Consider the following 19862-nt stretch of genomic DNA (forward strand, 5'->3'; position numbering starts at 1 on the left):
TTTTTCCACCAATGTTATCATTACCTCTACTTTATTTTGTTTCTCTGTCCCATGCAAGTATTATAGATATGTATTTGTATTTAATAGCTCACCCTAGGGTAAGCAGCTTAGTGATGCGCCTTATACGGTAAAGGAAGTGTCCCGGTCCCGTTCCTTAGCGCTTAGGTAGATACAGTCATGTGTAAGTTATCATAGTGATTGCAGGGGAGGACATGTTAGTGTTAAGGAGCATTCTTTAGTGACAGATGTAAAGCACCAGCAATAACAAACATCCTTTCTCCTCTCCTTTGTCTTCAGCACATAACACCAAACTGTTATATCAGTATTATAGATTATGTGTTGATTCAGTTGCTGTTGATATAAAAAATGTCATGTGCTAAAGGTTCAAATCAGCATTCATGACACATGATCTTTAAATACACTTGGAATTAGGAGGCTCCCTTTATTAGTTCATTGCCTTTGTTCTCTTATTTTCTTTCTTTGAATAATTAGAAACATGCTTTCCCGATTCTGATCAGACTTATTTCAACATTTACAGCATTACTGGACAGATTGTAATTTGATTTGGTTCCTTACATGCATTTTACCATCTGTTTCCATTTGAAAGAAAACTGTAACACAAAACATGCCTCACCCGAAAGTTCAAATAATTTAAAATGTGTCCTTAAGCCTGTAGACTTTTTATTTTTATTTTATTTTGCTGAATAGTTCAACAACAGCATGTGGAGCATTTTCACTTCTTTTAAAGACTTAAACACTATAGCAGTTATTGGAGAGCGTGTCAAAGCATATGGAGGACACTTAAATTTGATTGCTCTCATCAGTATTTCTTATGTACTGGCTGATTATCTTTTTGAATATCTCCCTTTTTCTTGCTTGAATAAATCAGGTGTTAAAGAATGCATTTTGCACGGGTTTTTTCTAAATGATAATCCATTCTACATGTAATGACCTGTCAGCTGATCTTTAAGACTTTTGTGTGTGGTCTGTTTTCACATTCAGCCTAATTTTGCAAATCACAGGCACTTTTTTCCTCCTCTAAAACACGTATCAGCCATTTTTTGCTCGACATTTTGGTTTCTTTAAAGCCTGCTCTTGTTTCTCTTGGCTGATGCTCATTCGTGCATCTGGCTCATTCCGCAGAGAACCGAAGTGTGGTCACGCTTTGGTCACACTGTGGTTTTGCTTTGGTTAAGGGATGTGGTGATAAGTACACCTCATGCTGTGGCTTTTCTGCCCCATTTCTTGGCTCGAGTTTTACTCAGTATGTTATTTTAAAATACCCCGATGTTGTTTATAAAAATTACACTGTAGCACACTATACATTAAAACGATGTTTGTATACCTATTACAGTGAAACAGGAACTTCTTGACAAGCTCATCACATAATTAAAGTAGTTTGAATGTTTCACCTTGATGTCCTTTTTGATCATTTGTTATTTGTCGTTAGACCACTTGAAGCTGCAATTTCTTCTGCCATTAGTGGAAATAATATGCAACTAATTTGTCAGTCCTGAAGGACAGCAGCTCGACACCACCTCAGTAAAAACACACATCCATACCAGTCATTTTAAATTGTAAACAGCTGCAACGCGCGATGTTAATAACACATTTTGGAAGAGGGACCTCAGGTTTTGTGGTTTTCGACAGATGTTTCCCCTTCCGTTGAGAATTTTTTTCATTTGTTACTGAATTTCAATATTTGTAAGTCAGATGTCATTTATTTTAACGATAATCATCACTGCCGCCGCCGTCAGTGGCTCAGTCCCTTTCTGCAGACTTTATTACACTAGTTTTGGAGCTACATAATACCAGCCCGCCTAAATTTGCTGTCCTTTATCGTTGTCCTCATCTTACCTTCTTCTCCCCATAAATGTGCATTTTATTTGCACATTTACACGCAGCGCCCAGCAATAATCAGAACATGAGTAAGCCATTGTTGGCTAATTTCTATGTGCAGTCGCTGGAAGGAAAATTCCGTTTCACTGCAACATAAAAATAACACAAACACCAGAAAGCCTCGAGCGGGCTAACCTCACATTCCTCACATCTCCATTTGATTACTCTTTTCTTGTCATGAACATATGCTGAAAGCAGAAAAAAATACAGTAACTACTTAACACCTACACGTAATAGTCAGTAGCTGTTTTCACACTGCAGCGCTGTGGCTGAGGAGCACATGAGAAGAAACATCTGAGGAAGTTGGACCAGGCACGATTTTTAACGTTGATCGCTCCCTAGAACAACGTTTGCGTGATGACTGAGTGTGTTTTCCAGTGATATGAGACTAGCACAGGTACAGTAGTAATTCTTTTCGTGCTTTCTGGCTGCACTATCGAGGCAGCACCCTGGGAGAAAAGACAAGTTTGGATAGTCCCACTTCCCCCTAACTTTTTTCGGGAGTTTTTGAAAACGGGCAATAGTACAAGTTGTTCCAGGGCAAACGCTTGTAGTCCTGTGTTTGTATAAGAGCACGTGGCAAAAAACGCAAGACACCCAAAAAATGGATTACAGTTGTTAAAAAGCAAAACAAATTAAATAAATAATAATTAAATAATTTAGGTATAACAGTTTTTTGAAGTAATTGCTAATGTCATGATGTTTAGTAGTTATGTAGAACCATGTGATATATTGCTCTGGCTTCATATAATCAGTCACAGATCCATTGATTTAGATGTGTATTGTATTCATTTTTGAAGAACGTCATTCTAAAACCGACGCCGGAGTAATTTAATGGTGGCGTCAACACACAGTTTGTTTATCAGAGCAGCTTCTGCACTATGTTTACATGTTTATCAGCCCTATCTGCAGCACACTGTGCAGAGTTAGCATTACAGGGAAGACGATGTTGCTTCAGAGTCAAGTTATGTTTTCACGTTTGATCTTTTTTTCTGGTAATTTTTTACTGGGTTTCGATTTTAGTAAAACATCTAGAGTTTCCTAGCACCACAAACATCTTTCATCATCATTTGCGGACACTGTTGTTTACGTTCACTCAGTCCTACTCACTGAAAACTATCTTTCGAGTGCGGTCCAATTGAATTGACTTCAGCACATTAGCATCATTTGGAAGCGTAACCCGGCAGTGGTACGACATTTCATGGAACTATACAGAGTAATTGTGTTTTTCAGTGTAAACCAAAGTTTATTAGAGCTACACTAGAAGCATGACTGTAAATACATGTAAATATGTGCTGGAATTCAGCATTTATTTATTAGCCAAACTCATACAGCAATTCGGTACTTATCATCTGAATCTATCATCTACCCTTTTGAGTTTAGAGGAATGTATTTGTATTTCTATTAATAGTTTGTTGTTGTTTTTTTGTATGAGGCGAAGGTTCTGCAGTATTACTGAGAGAGACAGAGAAAATCTGCTTTATACATCACCATTTTTATCCAACTATATTAGCATTCAAAAGCAAAAATTCAGACACATTTTGATATCGGTTGACCTTTCAGGAGCTTAGTTCTTTAAAACAGTTTTTTCTTTAGATAAGTTTTTCATCTTGTTATGGCATCATTTACGTAGAATGGCTTTTTTGCAGTGCAGAGTTTGTTTTTCAGCAGATTTTTCCTCACAGTTAAAGTAATGAGCTGTTAAATCTGTGAATAATAGCATAGGAATTAAATGACTATCATTCCCCGCAAGATTCTTTTAGCATTTCCCTGAAGTGAAAGTTGCATGCTTCCACAGAAATATCTGTGTTTGAAGGGGATTCGTAATACCTGGCCTCTGTCCATCAGAATGGTTTGAGTTAGAAACACATGGAGGTGTAATCAGGTTTACTGTAACAGGCCGCAGATAGCCACGCTCGCTATAATTTCCTGAGGTGTCACTTTTACTAGCTCATGTAATTGAAATGTTTCTCAGCTCGATTTCATTGTGTTGTGTTTTGAATTATTTAAACATTTTTAAGATGTGATCACAGTTCAGTTTAATTTGTCTGAGAGAAAGACACCGCTTTGGAAAAGCTACAGAGAGAGTAAAGAGCTTGGGCTGACTCTGTTACAGCCAGCTGGTGGCTTAGCTGAGCTTAGTGTTTTGTTGCGTGAGTCTTGTTCAAAAAAAAAGATGTTGGATTATTTTGCAGATGCCAGCACAGCGGGATGACTGTACGTAGTCGCTATAACTGTTGACAGCAGATAGATCCACAGAGAGAAGTTCTTATTTCAAGTGAACCTTTACAGCCAAACAAAAGCAGTCAATGAACAGCTGTATCTTACTCCTAGTATGGCTGCATGACAGGCAGAGCACTTGTTTATTGTTTGTCAATTCAGGATGTTATGCAGTTACTAAAAGAGACTCTTACAGAGGAGAAGAATACAATGAGTTGTTTTAATGTTATTCTAATGTTTAAGAAACATGCGTGTTTGCTTTGTAGCAGACAGTGAGATAAGAAGATCAGTACTACTCTAACAGATGCACTAAATGAAGTTGGAGCCAGGGGGCCGTTAGCTTACTCGGTTTAAAATCTGTTTGGAAATAGGGGAGAACAGCCTGGCTGTGTGTGACTGGGGGCTTTTTCTCTCTTGTATTTTTGCTAATTAAACATGCCAAACAAGTTTTTTTTACATGTTTCCAGTCAGTGAAAACTAAGAGGCTGCTGGCTATAGCTTCATGTTCGTACAGACTTCAAAGATGTCTCACTCTTCATTTATTCGCACATAGATAAATAAGTGCACTTGTCAAAATGTTGAAAGTTTCCTCTAACCACAATGAAACACTTTCATGTAATTAAAAGCAACATATTCTGCTGCTACACAGAGCTCTGGAAGCAGATTTTCGCATTTTTCCTTCATTTACTAAGCCTCTCTGTTACCAGCGTGTCACAAGAGAGCATATGAAAACAAAAGGGCAAAAATTAAGCTGTTTGAAATAAGTGCCATGAAATTGAGCAATACATTTGCACAAATCCAATCCAGAGAGACCTTAGCTGTGTACCAGATCTGTGCGACTGTAACAGGCTGTGAGCAACGAGTTCAGACAGTTAACATACCATGCTAGTGATCAAATGAGGCATCATTTTTATTTGAGCAGATATACAGTATGTGCGAATACACTCAGTGGACACTTAATTCGTTAAACCTAGCAAGTACTGGGTTGAATTGGCTGGTGAGTCTAATCTAAACAGTTTTTATTTTCCCGGTTGAATTGATGTTCAGACCTGCTCTTACTTATCCTCCAAGTTTCAGCCTTCACAGTCTCTGTATGCGGCTTGCTCCCTTCTTTTCTGTAGCATTAGGATTTAGCTTCCCATAAAACAAGTGAAATTATTATTTCTGAGTCTTGGATATGCGTGAGGTTTTAATACCATTCTCTTTCAAGCTCTGGATTAGGCCGTTCCCAGTAAGCGCAGGACATCGCACTCAAGCTTACTTAATGCAGTGTTTTTATATGACATCATGCAATTTGCAGTGAAGATCCAAACATAGCGCTTCTTGTATAATACATAACACAGCTCTTTTGTGATACTTAAGCTCATATTTAGAGTTTTGCAGATTCCAGAGGGTTGATTGTGTGCCACATTGTTATAAAAAAGGTTTTAGCCAAAACACATAATTTGATGAAAAGCCAAGGCTGAGTGTCTGGGCGTCTGTTCGGATGCTCTTTTGCATTGCCCTGATACCTGCTCTTCCAGGTGAATCTTTAAACCCGAATTGTTAGGGAAATTTTAAAGTGAACTCTTTTGTTAGGCTATAGGTGTGTCAGCAGAAAACAGTGCAGTGGCCAATAATTTTCTGCACATCTGTCACCCTAGTATAGTCCAGACATGGTTAATTTATTTTTCTTGTAACCTTGAACAGCTGAGTTGTTCTTGGATGCCACAGTCTATGCAATGTCAACTTAGACTACACAGTGGGTTTAGAGGTTATCATGCTCCAACTGCTGTTGGTAATAACCTCCTTCTACCAGACATATATCAGCTAGTGGAAAAACACATTTTCCAAGCTCAGTTACCTTTTATGGTGTTTCCAAACAGTTGCCTTTAATTACATTATAATAAGTGATAATAATTGGAGATAGCTGAAGCTGAAGTAAGAGCAACAGACGCAAAGAAAGAATGTTAAGATCCCCTGCTCGCTGCTACAGAGAAAATTATGGTCTGCAACCATCTGATTATTTCATTCTGAGTGTATTATTTTTAGCAGAAAGAATGACCTTTCCAAGAGTCTTTTGTTTTCTCAGTGGGAGGTTTGGAAAACACAAAGGTATCCAGGCATTTGGAAGATGCACTCCGTAGTTTGTTTTTTATGTGTTCCTGTGAAATCATTTTCATCAGGGAGAATTTTCCCCCCTTTTTTGGATACAGCACTGGCAGACGGAACTGTCTCTCTTAATGTTCTTTAGTTTTGTCTGGCTGTAACGCGTTGGCTGAACCTTAGCCACTGTTTGTCTTGACAACTATTGCATGTTTGCAGAAATAAGACACATTGTGACATGCCGGAGTTTTATTTCTAAATGACATAATCTAAATGAAGCTCAGAAACACACGTCCAAACCAGGAGGCCTTAAAAAACTGGTTTATATTACACCGTGATGTCCCTGAAGCTGCAGAGAGAGTCTTATGTCTTTATCTGTGCGCCTGTGTCTGCGTGGCTGAATTTGTCTGCATTTGTAACTATAATCTGTGATGACTGCATGAAGGGAGCAGGCCTCGGTTGACCTGAGGTTTCACTTCATTTTGAGGCAATATCTGGTATTACTGTTGTTTTTTTCCTTGTTTCTTCATCAATGGGAGGGAATTTTTTTGGAATATTTTGAAGGGAGTGGCTGTTTTCGTTAAAATATTTGGAGAAAGCTAGATACACAGAGATTCCAGAGAATCCTAGACATAATAAAATGCTCCAACCTTCCCAGCAATATACAAATATGGAAAACATCCGCAAGAGTTTTTCAGGACCTACGTATATGCCATCTCTCTTTCTTCTAACTGTTCTGCGAAACTTAAATGAAAAACACACTGAATCGTGATATAACATCCAGGAAGTGTCTGCAGCACACAAGAGCCCAAACAGCTGCTAAGCTAAACCTTTGCCATAAAAATGAAGCTCGAGTGTAAAGGTCGAACATCTGAGCACACACATTCAATGTTTCTGGCTTAAAGAGGACTTTATCCCCTTGTCCTCTGTTTCCTTCCTCGAAGGACAGATATTTATACCAAGAGTTTGCTCATAAATGCACATAACAAAGCTCAAGTACTGTCAGCTTGATCCAAAGAAATGTGACCCATTACTGCTCCAGTTCTGACCCTCACACATTTCTTAGAGTTTACCTCAGTAACATTAATATTAACAAAAGATGTCATTCATAACATTCATGTCACTCTGACTGCTAATTTGTGAGAATTATTACTCTTGTCATGTCACAATCATTCACTCAAGTCTGGTTTTCTTCAAGATAAGGGTTAAACACTTGGACAAGTTCCTCAGTTTGGTGTCTTTGCAGAACACTTCAACAACCCCTACACTTACTGTTAAATTAGTGCTCACTGGAAACTTCTTATTATAGCTTATTTTTAAAGCATCTGATAGCTGAGTGAGGGAGTGATGATATCGGCTAGAGCTTGAAAATTCTGCTAAACAGCAGAGGATCCTGCAGTAAAGGTGAAAGTGAGCTGTTAATGAACGGCATGGAATACTAAGCATGTAATATGTCTGCAGAACAGTTGCTTTGTGAACATTTCAGAGGTCTGTGTTTGGGATCTAGATTAGAAACTGGCGGCTGCAGGAGAATATTTCTGAAAGAACTGCAAGAGGAAGCTCTTGCGGTCCAAACATGAGACTGAAAGACTGAAAAAGAATTTGGGCAGAGGTACTGTTGATGAGGAAACGTCTGATTTAACAGATGGTTTTGTGCAACCACGCAAAGTCCTGTGTTGCAGGTTTTCCACAACAATCAGTTGACTAAAGCTCACACCAGATTAATTGCAGTATAAACAGGAGGTCCTGTTGTATTTACACTAGCATCTCACGACACATAGCACGTTCATGCAGACTGTGAGGCGAATAGACGGTGCTGATGGCGGTGATGTTGTGCAATGAAACAAGTAAAAAGTGAAGAGAATTCAAAGAAACTAGAAATTGAAAGGACTGTGCCAAAGTGCCAAAGAGTGAGGTAAAAGGAGAAAAAATGTAAAAATGTCTGCGATCCAGAGAGAATAAATAGTCTGAAGGTTCAGTTAGCGTGGCAAATTATCAGAGGCCTTTGAGACTGATCATCAGATACGGACTCAGCGGGCTGGGGAAAGTTATTGTCAGAATAACCAGCATATCAGCTATTCTTTGGCAGCCACTCACGTTCACTCCATTTAATTTTCCCTCTTTAGTTGTCAGGGACCATATACAAAAAACATTAATCTCCTAAGGAAAACGATGCATTGTACCAGATTTAACTTAATTTAACAGTCCCTGGGCAGGTCAAATAACAAATAGAAATACATGAAAACACAACATCGATGAACAAATTACACTAACCTATGTAGTTTACCTTACCTATGTACACTACCTTCACAGATGTCAAATTACACGTGTAAATAATATATACATATTCAACTGGTCAATGTGTGAATGATCTGAAAAGAGTGGAAATATAAACAATCAATAAAGTCTGTTTTGTTTTGTGTTTCGTGTTGAGTTCAGACCTGAAATTCTGCCTTTTTTTAGATCATTTTAGTTTCTAATGTAGAAACTGTAGATCGGTGTTTTATCACCAAATGTTTTCAAAGTACAGAGAGTCTCTGGAAGGTCAGGGTGTAAGGTAACCTTACTCACAATCAGACTCACAACCCACATCCACAGTCATAATATTTTTATTCTACTCTGAAGCTTTGCCTAAAAATCTAAACTAATTAGGAAGAACCTCATAGAACAAACCATAGCTGCATCAGAAGTCCGTCAAATGGGGTAGATGATGAAATAAGTTTTGTTGTGGATGGTTATATGCATTTGTATATTAATGATATGTTTCTGTTAGCGTGTTCTTTTGTTTTTATGATTGTAGCCATCCTTTTATTTATTTATGAGTCATTTGTAAAAGCTCCACTATTGAAAATGTCATCAGTGTCTTCAGTTTGTTTGTTTTGTCTCTTCAAGCTACCGAGACTTTAATTAATATAAACACAAGTCCAAGAAAAACAGAAAATCCTGGTAGTCATTATATGGTCATAACGGTGGTTTCGTTTATGTCCCACTCTTTTTAGCACGATCAGGCTAATCTGAGTACAGAAGCTGCATCCTCTTCACTTTAAGAAACCTCTTCTCTTGTGAGGAATGCAGAATCACTGGCAGCAATGTTAGACAAATAAGCCTCCATGGAGCAGAGTGCATGTGTTGTCTCACAGCTGTGTGTTTGTGTGTGAGTGTGTTACCATTCAGTTTGCTATTTTTCCTTTTTTGTAAAGCGATGATCGATTTATTTTTCGAACTTCTTGCTGTATCCAAATGTTGACGTTGATGCTTCTGTGTGCTGTGGTGAATTAGTGTGTCACAAGGCACTGCCAGGCCAAGCTGGGTGCACCGTGTTGGTTCAGGGAAGGGCTTCTGTTTATAAGGTAATTAGAGTGCTTATGGTTCACCTCGGGTAACTGAGGTCAGACTAGTTTATGTCTAGATTTCAGGGGCCCCCCTGTAAGAAGATATGCATTACTAGCACATTTAAATAACCTTGTGGTGAAGAAAAAGGCACAGGTGACAAAACAAACAGGCTGTGTGTTGTCCTGATCACTCTGAATAAGTGCAGGTTTTCACAGTCTAGTGTGTGTGAAATCAAGTGTCAGTCACAACATGCGGGCATTGTGCGTGTGCAGGCCTGTGACTCCCTGATATTCTTGTAGAAAAGTGGCATGAATGCACCTGGGAAATCTTTCTCCCTTGTTCTTTCACTCATGAATATGAATGAAATCCACATGTGTTTCAAATTTGTTTGCCGATTTGCATGAAGCACATGAGCGAACGGCAGGCTTGCAGGGGAGAGAAGCTGTTGTTGCGAAAAGTTCCAAGGCTCTGTGCGTCAAAACTCGGCGGGGTTTTGTTTTGTGTGCTGAATCATAAAGTGCTTTGTGGTTAAGTGGCCGTGCACAAACTCCTTAATAGTTGTTGTTGGTAAGAGAGCAAAGAAGCATTCATGTCGTGATCCCTGACTCTCCCCAAGTGTGGAGCGTGATTAGGATAAGAGCATTTTCTGCTATTAAACAGTGTTAGAGGAGCAGAGGTAAATTGCTAAATAGTTTTTGGTGAATCAGGAGTTGTCTTGGTACATGCTGCATTTATAACAGTTAAGGTATCCGTCATCACACTTAATCCCAGCACTTCAGCGCTTCAGTGTTACACTTGTGTAGACTACAAACACTAGCTACAACCCTAACCACTACACAATGTAGGAATTTGACAGAAATGAGCAGTAATATCAACACAGTGCATTCGTTTTTGAGCATGTACTTCACTATATGGCATGTACATTTTTTGTTGTCATGTATTATCCATTTATCTCTGAGGACTTCCATTAAGGAGTTGTGGCAGATTTTTCACAATCAGGAAATAAATCATGTGGATAGTTTGAGGGTATTTTATAGCCTTAGTGCACCAACCTTAAACCCAAGCATCTATCATCCCATGTCTTTACAAAGCATGTTGTTTTAACTTTTAGACAGGTCATGTCTTTACCATCACCCTTTATCTCTTAGTTTTTGTGTCCACACATGTCAAAATACAAATGTTTAACCAAGTGGTGTCATAATAAATCAGTAATTTACATTTAGCCAATTTGTAAAAATGGAAAATGTCAGATAATACTTAGTTGTGTTTAAAGTGCTTTTTTATCAGCAAGGAAACCAAATACCAGTGCAATTACACATGTTTATTTAATAATATAATGAGAGACAGTACGGCGAGGTATAAAATGATAGAGATAATCAGCATTTCCCTGGATGCTAATTTAATAAAACAAAAGATGCAGCTCAGTAAAAATGAACTTGAACACAGCTTGGGATCCAGTTTCCATGGGATGCTGTTGCCTCTTTCGTGATCCTTTGGAGACGGACATAGATGTTTGTTTTCTCATGATTGTTCAGCTAACCCTGGTTATTTTGCTAAGCTGGTTATTTGCTATAAGTGCCTTCTGCCCTCAGGGGGATGTTATTACGACATGCGATATTGGGTCACGCAGGAAGCCATCCTCAGATCTACTCTCTCGGGGTGTCTAAATCCAAGCTTCTCCCAACATTCAGTATGCTGGGATGCAATCAACATAAATTGAAAGACAGATGTGCACAGATCTGCTGTATATGTTTTCTGTACAATAATTTCATACCTGCTTTACAAACTGATTTACAGTACAAATATGACAAGGAAAGATTAATAAGAGTAGCAGCTCTTGAAGTTGCCAGTTGTCTTAATCAGCGCTTCTGTGACAGCGTCCAGTGTGTGTGTGTGTGTGTGTGTGTGTGTGTGTGTGTGTGTGTGTGTGTGTGTGTGTGTGTGTGTGTGTGGTACATGCATAGATCTGTTCCTCAGTCAGTATGTTTCATACTATGCAGATCAACAATGGTGGTCATCTTGACTGATTTCAGGAACTGACCAGTACCTCATTTATGTGCTAAAACCCCTCTCTCTGATGTTCAGAATCACTGCACTCAATTCAACAACCCAGCAAATCATATGTACTCAGTGAAAAATACATCAGTGCACCATATTTGAATTTATACATAGATGCGTTACACATGGCCTGCTCTTTCCCCATTAAGAATCTCTTGAGTGGTGAGTGTTCCTTTTGTATGATAATCACTTGTGCATGAGTTAAAGTGTTAAGTTTGAGGTAAGGGTTCAAATCTGGTTTTTGCAGGTTAATTTCCTCCTGTGGAAACCTGAAGAGTCACAAATGTTTTTTTAAAATAAAAAACTACCATAGTCAACTTACAGTCCTCTGAATTATGTTGAAATTCAAAGAAGTGTAATTAGACCTGAGCAAACATGCAGAAACAGACACAGCAACGAGATCTGCCTACAGCTGTTTGTGTGTGTGTGTGTGTGTGTGTGTGTGTGTGTGTGTGTGTGTGTGTGTGTGTGTGTGTGTGTGTGTGTGTGTGTGGTTATGTGTGTGTGGTTATGTGTGTGTGGTTATGTGTGCATGTGCGTGCATAACAAAATTAGTTTTAGATTTCTTCAAACACGTTCATATAAACAGCCTGAAATATTGGAACAGTTTAGTTTTTACTTTTCTTAAAAGCTTGAAAGTCAGTGTTTGGTATGACCACCTTCATTCTTCAACACAGCCTGAAGTCTCTTAGCGAGCTTTCTTCTAATTTCTTTAAGCAGTCTTCAGGAATAGTTCTCCCAGCTTCTTAAAGGACATTCAAATGTCTCCTTTGGATGTTGGCTGCCTTTTTGTTTCATTCTCTGTCAAGATGATCCCACATTGCTGTAATAAGTCTGAGGCCTGTGCTCTGAGGAGGCTAATCAATGACTGACAGTGCTCCTTGTGTGTGTTTTTTTCCAGGTATGCTTTTACTGCACTGGCAGTGTGTTTGGGATAATTTTGCTGAAAAATGAAGGTGTCGCCAATCAGATGCTTTTAAATAGTGTTGTCAACACGTTCCATCAGCATTCACAAGATCGCTGTTGCAGTCCTAAACATGACAGAGTGCCAAGCAGATGGCTATAGAAAATGACTGTTTTACCTCTTTCCTGATGTCTTCCATATATTTATGACCCAGAAATGTTACACTTGGATCCATCTTTCCATCAGACCTGTTACCGATGATTTTCAGTCTAGTTCTTGGGTAATTTGGCATACCTCAGCCTTTTCTCCCCATCTCCCTGGGGGAATGGGTTCTCAACAGCCACCCTTACACTGAGACCATTTCTAATGAGGCTTTAGTCAACAGTAGATGGATCAACTGAAGGACCTGACGTGTCTCTCAGGACCTGTGTCATGTGTTTTCTGGATTTTTTCCTATTTCTTAAGGACATGACTTTTAGATACTGTTCATCTGCTGTAGATCATTTTTAAGGCCTGCCACATCTTCCTTTGTTCTCCAGTTGTCCACTTTTTTAAGTCCACACTGTACATTATGCTACAATATGGCAGCGTTTCAGCTAATAGCTCTTTGGGAATCAACTTGATTGTGCAAAAAATACTATTGTATGTCTGTCAAACTGTGTTATCTTTGGGAGTTTCATGGATTCAATCAGCTAAAGAAATGGAAACAAATTATGTGTTCTTACAACAGACTAGTAACAAAGATACAATTTGAAATTGGCTCTTTGCTAAGTTCTCTGTTATGTGTAAAAACAACACTGGTTCATCCTGTAAGTTAAGAGCCTTTTTTATGTTTCAGTGATTCATAGGTCAGTGTTAAAGGGTCAATAAGCATTCCATTTAAGTAATTGTTTTATTGGTGCTGAAGTACTACAGTATTTTATACCCGTCAGACTGTGCTATCTTTGGCATTTGTTGTCGATTCAGCTAAGGAAAGGGACAAATTATATCTTTTGGGACAGGTTGCTAAAGTGCCCAAAGGTACAGTTTAAATGTTGTTCTTTGTTAATATTTTTGTTATCTGTAGAGAAAACATTGGTTCATCCCTGTATGTTAGGGGCCTTTTGTAATACTTTAATTATTCATAGGTCAGTGTTAGGCTTAACACACCGAAAACATTCCTCTGAAAATGTTCGGGTACAAGGAGTGGACTGAACATGAGCGGAAAAGCATTTTTCGACCTGAAGAAGTGTTGCTCAAGATCACTTAAAAGAATTGTAAGTCTGGTTCCTTGGAAGCAAAATACAAAGAGAAAAAGAGGAGCTCATTTCTGTATATTCTCACAGTACTGTATATTTTATGTAAATACACCTTTGGTATTAAAGTAGTGAATTTGTCTTCTTATGCACATGTTCCTTTGATATTTTACAGAAAGAAGTGTTGCAAGGGCTTTAAGTTTGTTCTGGGCCAGTGCATTCCTGAAGGTATGAAACTGGATATCTCTCCTGTGCTTCTCTGATTATTTTGGGAATTCTTCCCAAACCCATCCAGTCTTTAGTCTTATAATATGTAATAATAAAAAACTTAATGGTAGATGGATCTGAGATGCTCAGTTTCTGTTTTCTTGCTCATACTGACAAAGCGCTTCATTTATGTCCAGACTATGACGTATGCGCCGGCGCCCCCTGTGAGCAGCAGTGTACCGATCATTTCGGCAGAGTGGTGTGTACCTGTTACCCCGGCTATCGCTATGACCGTGAGCGTCACAGAAGGCGAGAGAAGCCCTATTGTCTGGGTGGGTACACCACATACATATTAATCAGTGTCATCTTTTAAAATAATGTTTGATTATTTGATCTTAACGGTCATTTAAAAGAAGCCTGTGCTCCTTTTGTACAAAGACAAAATACCTTACGATGAATATTTTTTATATATATTTCTTTAAATTATCATGAGGTTGTGCTTGTCAGTAAAACCTAAGTGACCCGAAGTGACACTTTGTCTTTCTTTTATCTCCCTCTTGTCACCGCATGATGCAGACATCAATGAATGCGCAGACAAAAACATGACTGCATGCTCTCAGATCTGCATTAACTCTGTGGGGAGCTACAGGTGTGAGTGTGAGAAAGGCTACTTCCTGGAAGAAGATGGGAAAACATGCACCAAGGGGGAGAGAGGTGAGATTGACATTTTCTCTTCAGCCAAGGTCACCTCACAGTCAGACGTGCCCTTGAATAAAGAGACTGACATTTTGTCTTTATTCAAGGGCACCTCTGACTGTGACGTGAAGCTGACAGCTTGTTATTGGTGTATGTGAGCGAGAGAGGGAGGCGGAGGAAGAGGAGGGGTACTGCAAAACACAGACACCTGGGAGTCATTAGACATCTTCGACCCTTGTGCATGTCAGAATGGTTCTGTCTCCTCAACGTGCTGCTGCCCCTTTGACTCCTGATCTTTCCTGATTTGCTGGGTGTATTTGAAGAAAGCTCAAATGTTCTAGGCGATAAAAAAACATTTTTTTCTTATTTTGCCTCAGATTCAGTTGCAATGAAGCAGTAAAGTGCTAAAGATTTGTTACTTCCTCCCTTGTGTTCATCTTCCATTGCATACTATAGTTCAGCAAAAAGCTGGAGAATGAGAAACTGCGGTACACATCATGCTGCCACTTTATGTCCCGCTGTTTTGTAATATAGTGGGGGAAAATAATATCCAGACAGTTTCACCATTCAACCACAGGCTCGAGACCAAACTAGAAGAGCTACAGTGTGCTTTTTATGGGCTTTGTTTCCATAGGAATGTGAGGTATGTGCAAGTTTATTGATTAGATGTTATCGTTTTATGTATTGCATATGAGAGCATGAGGGTGGGAATGGATGTCTGTATCTGTGTGTGCCTGTATGTCTGTGTCTATATGTCAGGTTGGGTATCAGACGCCACCTCTCTAGGGACATCCCAGGTCCTCCAAGGTATGGAGGCCTATCTCTCCCCACCACTCCCCCTGCCAGTGGCAGACGCCCTCAAACATCGGTGCGTTGGTGGTTCTTTGTGTCCGGGGGTGGGCGTCCAGGTACACACCGGCTCACTCCTGGTGGCTGCTTGTCGGGGCTTGGAGCCTGGGGCTCACTCGGGCCACTTCGGGGGTGGGGTGCCCCCGGCCTCTTGGCACTGCAACCCCCCCTGGCTTCTGCTCCGCGGCTGCTGAGTGACCCCTCATCTGGGGTTCTCCTCAGCTCTTTCTGGGATATCGTGCAGCTGCCCCTCTGTTGGTCTTCCTTGGTCTCTTGTGCTCTGAGGGCCTCTGGATGTCTGGAGTCTTGATCTCCTCCATACCTGCTTCATGCCCTGGAGGACGGGGCTGTGGCCCCCCCACACCCTCTAACAGATCTTTACATGAAGGAACCTTTTTATACAAGCGCGTCCATGCTCACAGGTGTACACACGGGAGCTCACACACACAAACTACACCCTTTTTGGCTCCTACCTCAAAGCACACTGTGCACTGTCGATCTTACGTGCTGCACAATAATGTTTAATATTTAGTATTTACTGTTATATTCACATACACTCAACAAAAATATAAACGCAACACCTTTGTTACTGCTCCCATTCCCCATGGGATGGACGTAGAGACCTAAAATTCATTCCAGATACACAATATAACCATCCCTCCCAAACAGTGGTCACAAATCAGTCCAAATGTGTGGTAGTGGGCACATCTGCTATATTGAGATAATCCATCCCACCTCACAGGTGTGCCACATCAGGATGCTGATCTGACATCATGAGTAGTGCACAGGTGTACCTCAGACTGCCCACAACAAAAGGCCACCCTGGAATGTGCAGTTTTGTCTCACAGCAAAATGCCACAGATGCCACAAGCAATGAGGGAGCGTGCAATTGGCATGCTGACAGCAGGAATGTCAACCAGATCTGTCGCCCGTGCATTGAATGTTCATTTCTCAACCATAAGCCGTCTCCACAGGCGTTTCAGAGAATATGGCAGCACATCCAACCGGCCTCACAACCGCAGACCTCGTGTAACCACACCAGCCCAGGACCTCCACATCCAGCAGGTTCACCTCCAAGATCGTCTGAGACCAGCCACCCAGACAGCTGCTGGAACAATTGGTTTGCACAACCAAACAATTTCTGCACAAACTGTCAGAAACCATCTCAGGGACGCTCAACTGCATGCCCGTCGTCCTCATCGGGGTCTTGACCTGACTCCAGCTCGTCGCCGTAACAGACTTGTGTGGGCAAATGCTCACATTCGATGGCGTCTGGCACGTTGGAGAGGTGTGCGCTTCACGGATGAATCATGGTTCACATTGTTCAGGGCAGATGGCAGCTGAGAATGTCCCAGTTCTTGCATGGCCAGCATACTCACCAGACATGTCACCCATTGAGCATGTTTGGGATGTGCTTGACCGGCGTATACGACAGCGTGTACCAGTTCCCACGAATATCCAACAACCTCGCACAGCCATTGAAGTGGAGTGGACCAACATTCCACAGGCCACAATTGACAATCTGATAGACTCCATGCGACGATGTGTTGCACTGCATGAGGCAAATGGTGGTCACACCAGATACTGACCGGTTCTGGGTCCCCAGACCCCCAATAGCGCAAAAAACTGCACATTCCAGGGTGGCCTTTTGTTGTGGGCAGTCTGAGGTACACCTGTGCACTACTCATGATGTCAGATCAGCATCCTGATGTGGCACACCTGTGAGGTGGGATGGATTATCTCAATATAGCAGATGTGCCCACTACCACACATTTGGACTGATTTGTGACCACTGTTTGGGAGGGATGGTTATATTGTGTATCTGGAATGAATTTTAGGTCTCTACGTCCATCCCATGGGGAATGGGAGCAGTAACAAAGGTGTTGCGTTTATATTTTTGTTGAGTGTAGATCATCATGATGTTGTTTATTATGTTGCTCTTTTTTTTCTTCTGCTTGTTTTCTTTTTTCTTTCTCAACAGGTGATCCAGGGGTCCGTTCTTCGTACCTCGCTTACTACATCCAAGATCAAATCATCGCGCTAACTTTGAGCTCGCTATTCCGGTTCTTCGAACACACCTGTTGTTGACGATTAGTATAGCTGGATGAAGTAATGTGAGATCACTGGGTGGCTTAACAGGGGCTATGCATCGATAGTAGAAACATTGATCGGCAACCCTCTGATTGGTCGGCGAAAATGTCGAAGGAGCGCGCTCAGTATTTTTCGGCAGCAGAGCAAGAACTCTTGAGTGAGGGATTTCAGGAGTTTCAGAGTTTAATTAAAACGCAAGGGAACACTGCAAAGGCTGCAAAAGCAAGGAGAGAGGGCTGGCAGAAAGTTGCTGACAAATTAAACTCGTAAGTAATTTAATAATAATAACAATAATAATGGAGTGGATTGATATAGCGCTTTTCAAGGCACCCAAAGTGCTTTACAATGCCACTATTCATTCACTCTCACATTCACACACTGGTGGAGGCAGCTACGGCTGTAGCCACAGCTGCCCTGGGGCAGACTGACAGAAGCCAGGCTGCCATATCGCGCCATCGGCCCCTCTGGCCAACACCAGTAGGCGGTAGGGTAAATTTATTATATTATATTATATTATATTATATTATATCATATTATATTATATTACATTATATCCTCTTTCACATTAGAGCCACAACAGGACCCACTAGAACATGGGAACAAGTAAAAGTGAAATATAAGAATATTCTACAGAATGGTAATATTTATCACTTATATTGCTTTTAGTCTCTTGAAAAGAGACCCTGAAATAATCTGTTTGTTTATAACAGCAACCAAGAAAAGGGCAGAGCATAAAAAGACAGGTGGTGGTCCTGCACCCCCTCGTCAACAAGTTGGTTAAGTAAATAATACCCTCACGGGAAAATCGATATCTCTCTATGAGCACACTGTCGCGCTGAGCTAAAGGATCCTGTCTGTCCCGCAATATACGCTGAATTCTGAAAACTCTCCTTATCAATCTTGCACCTTCCGCAATGGGCTGCTCGCGTAAACGGACAGGATATGACTGCGACAGACTTCCCAAATCCACCTTCGCTTTTATAGCCGTGGTCTCTCATCTTGATTACACGAAGTAATTTCCAATTACTACTCTGAAATATGAATTACATCTGTAATAATCAAATACATGAAATAGGATGATTAATAGTACATTTCCCTTTTTTAGGAAATGACCTGTATGTATCTGTGTGAAATCAATAAAAGGATCAAGTGCTGCATTATCTTTGGTTACATTGATAATATTTATTTATGGTAAAACAGTGGTGAAATATCGCTGTTGCTTTCATATAAATGAAGCGGACATACCTGAGTGGTCGCGATCTAATCCTGTTTACATAAAGTAAGCCTGCTCCCGAGCAGGTTTACGCTTACGGATCTGTTGCTATGACAGCAAGTCCCGGATGAGCTTTGGAGAACTGAACGATCCAAGATCACGCGAAATCGTCAACAATCAAATCCAGCTAACTTACTTAGCGAGGTACGAAGAACGGACCCGAGGTGATTGATATATGTATTTTTTGTCTGCTTATTTTGTTGGTTTTTGTTGTTTGCCCTTTATCACATTTCCTTTTCCCCACTGTTTTTCTTTCCCTCTTTCTTTCTCCCCTTTCTTTTCCCCAGTCAAATCTGTCCCGTATTCAGCAAGTGAAAATAAAATAAAATAAACAATAAAAAAAAAGGTGAATCAAATAGACCATTACGGCAAGGCTGGGATGGTCCATTTGGTAAAGTAAATCCGTTGGGCCTTTAGACAATAATTCTGATGGCAAAAGAGCCAAACGGGACAGGCAAAAAAAAGAAAAAGATATTATCGTTTTAATCTGGACGAACGAGCAAAAAGCTGAAAAAGTGGAAAGGAAAGTAAGAAAAAAAGACATGTAGTTATTTTCAGTTGTAACAATATGTTATTAAATCACATTGTTAACTCTGAACTCATTTTAATTCTGCACTTTCCAGCGACTGACTCATTTTTTACAGCCCCCTGCCAACTTTAGTTCAGTAAATCACCCACAATGGTTAATGTACCTTTTCGCTAGTGGATTTGCTTTTCCCCAGTTATTAAAAAAGAGAGTGTTTGCGAGAACAAAACTGCTCAATCTTATATTCATCACACAAAGAAAGCAGTCACTATCCGGTTGTACAAATCAGATCAGAATAAAGTCAGAACTGGTTCATGAATAGTTTCCTCATTTCAGGTTTTAATACCTGTTTCTGAAAAGACTAAAGCACAAACAGAACTATAAGACTAAATAACTGTTTTGCTGCTTTTGCCTTCAGAACATAAGCCACTCATCCCTCACTCTGCTCACACAGCTTATCAGAAACCCATCGAACAGTTACGAAGG

At 40.3% G+C, this 19862-nt stretch overlaps 1 protein-coding gene across 7 annotated transcripts in view; it reads left to right on the forward strand.

The window, feature by feature from the left end:
- ccbe1 (collagen and calcium binding EGF domains 1) overlaps positions 1 to 19862 on the forward strand; it is a 47656-nt gene that overhangs the window by 15180 nt on the left and 12614 nt on the right. For all 7 annotated transcript variants that reach the window (XM_080304181.1, XM_080304180.1, XM_080304178.1 and 4 more), the window contains 3 exons: positions 13910 to 13962; positions 14139 to 14273; positions 14518 to 14655. In XM_080304181.1, coding sequence (XP_080160307.1) covers positions 13910 to 13962; positions 14139 to 14273; positions 14518 to 14655 — 326 coding nt within the window. The remainder of the gene's footprint in view (positions 1 to 13909; positions 13963 to 14138; positions 14274 to 14517; positions 14656 to 19862) is intronic.

This window comes from Astatotilapia calliptera, chromosome 7, assembly GCF_964374335.1.
Source record: "Astatotilapia calliptera chromosome 7, fAstCal68.1, whole genome shotgun sequence".
Taxonomy (NCBI): domain Eukaryota; kingdom Metazoa; phylum Chordata; class Actinopteri; order Cichliformes; family Cichlidae; genus Astatotilapia; species Astatotilapia calliptera.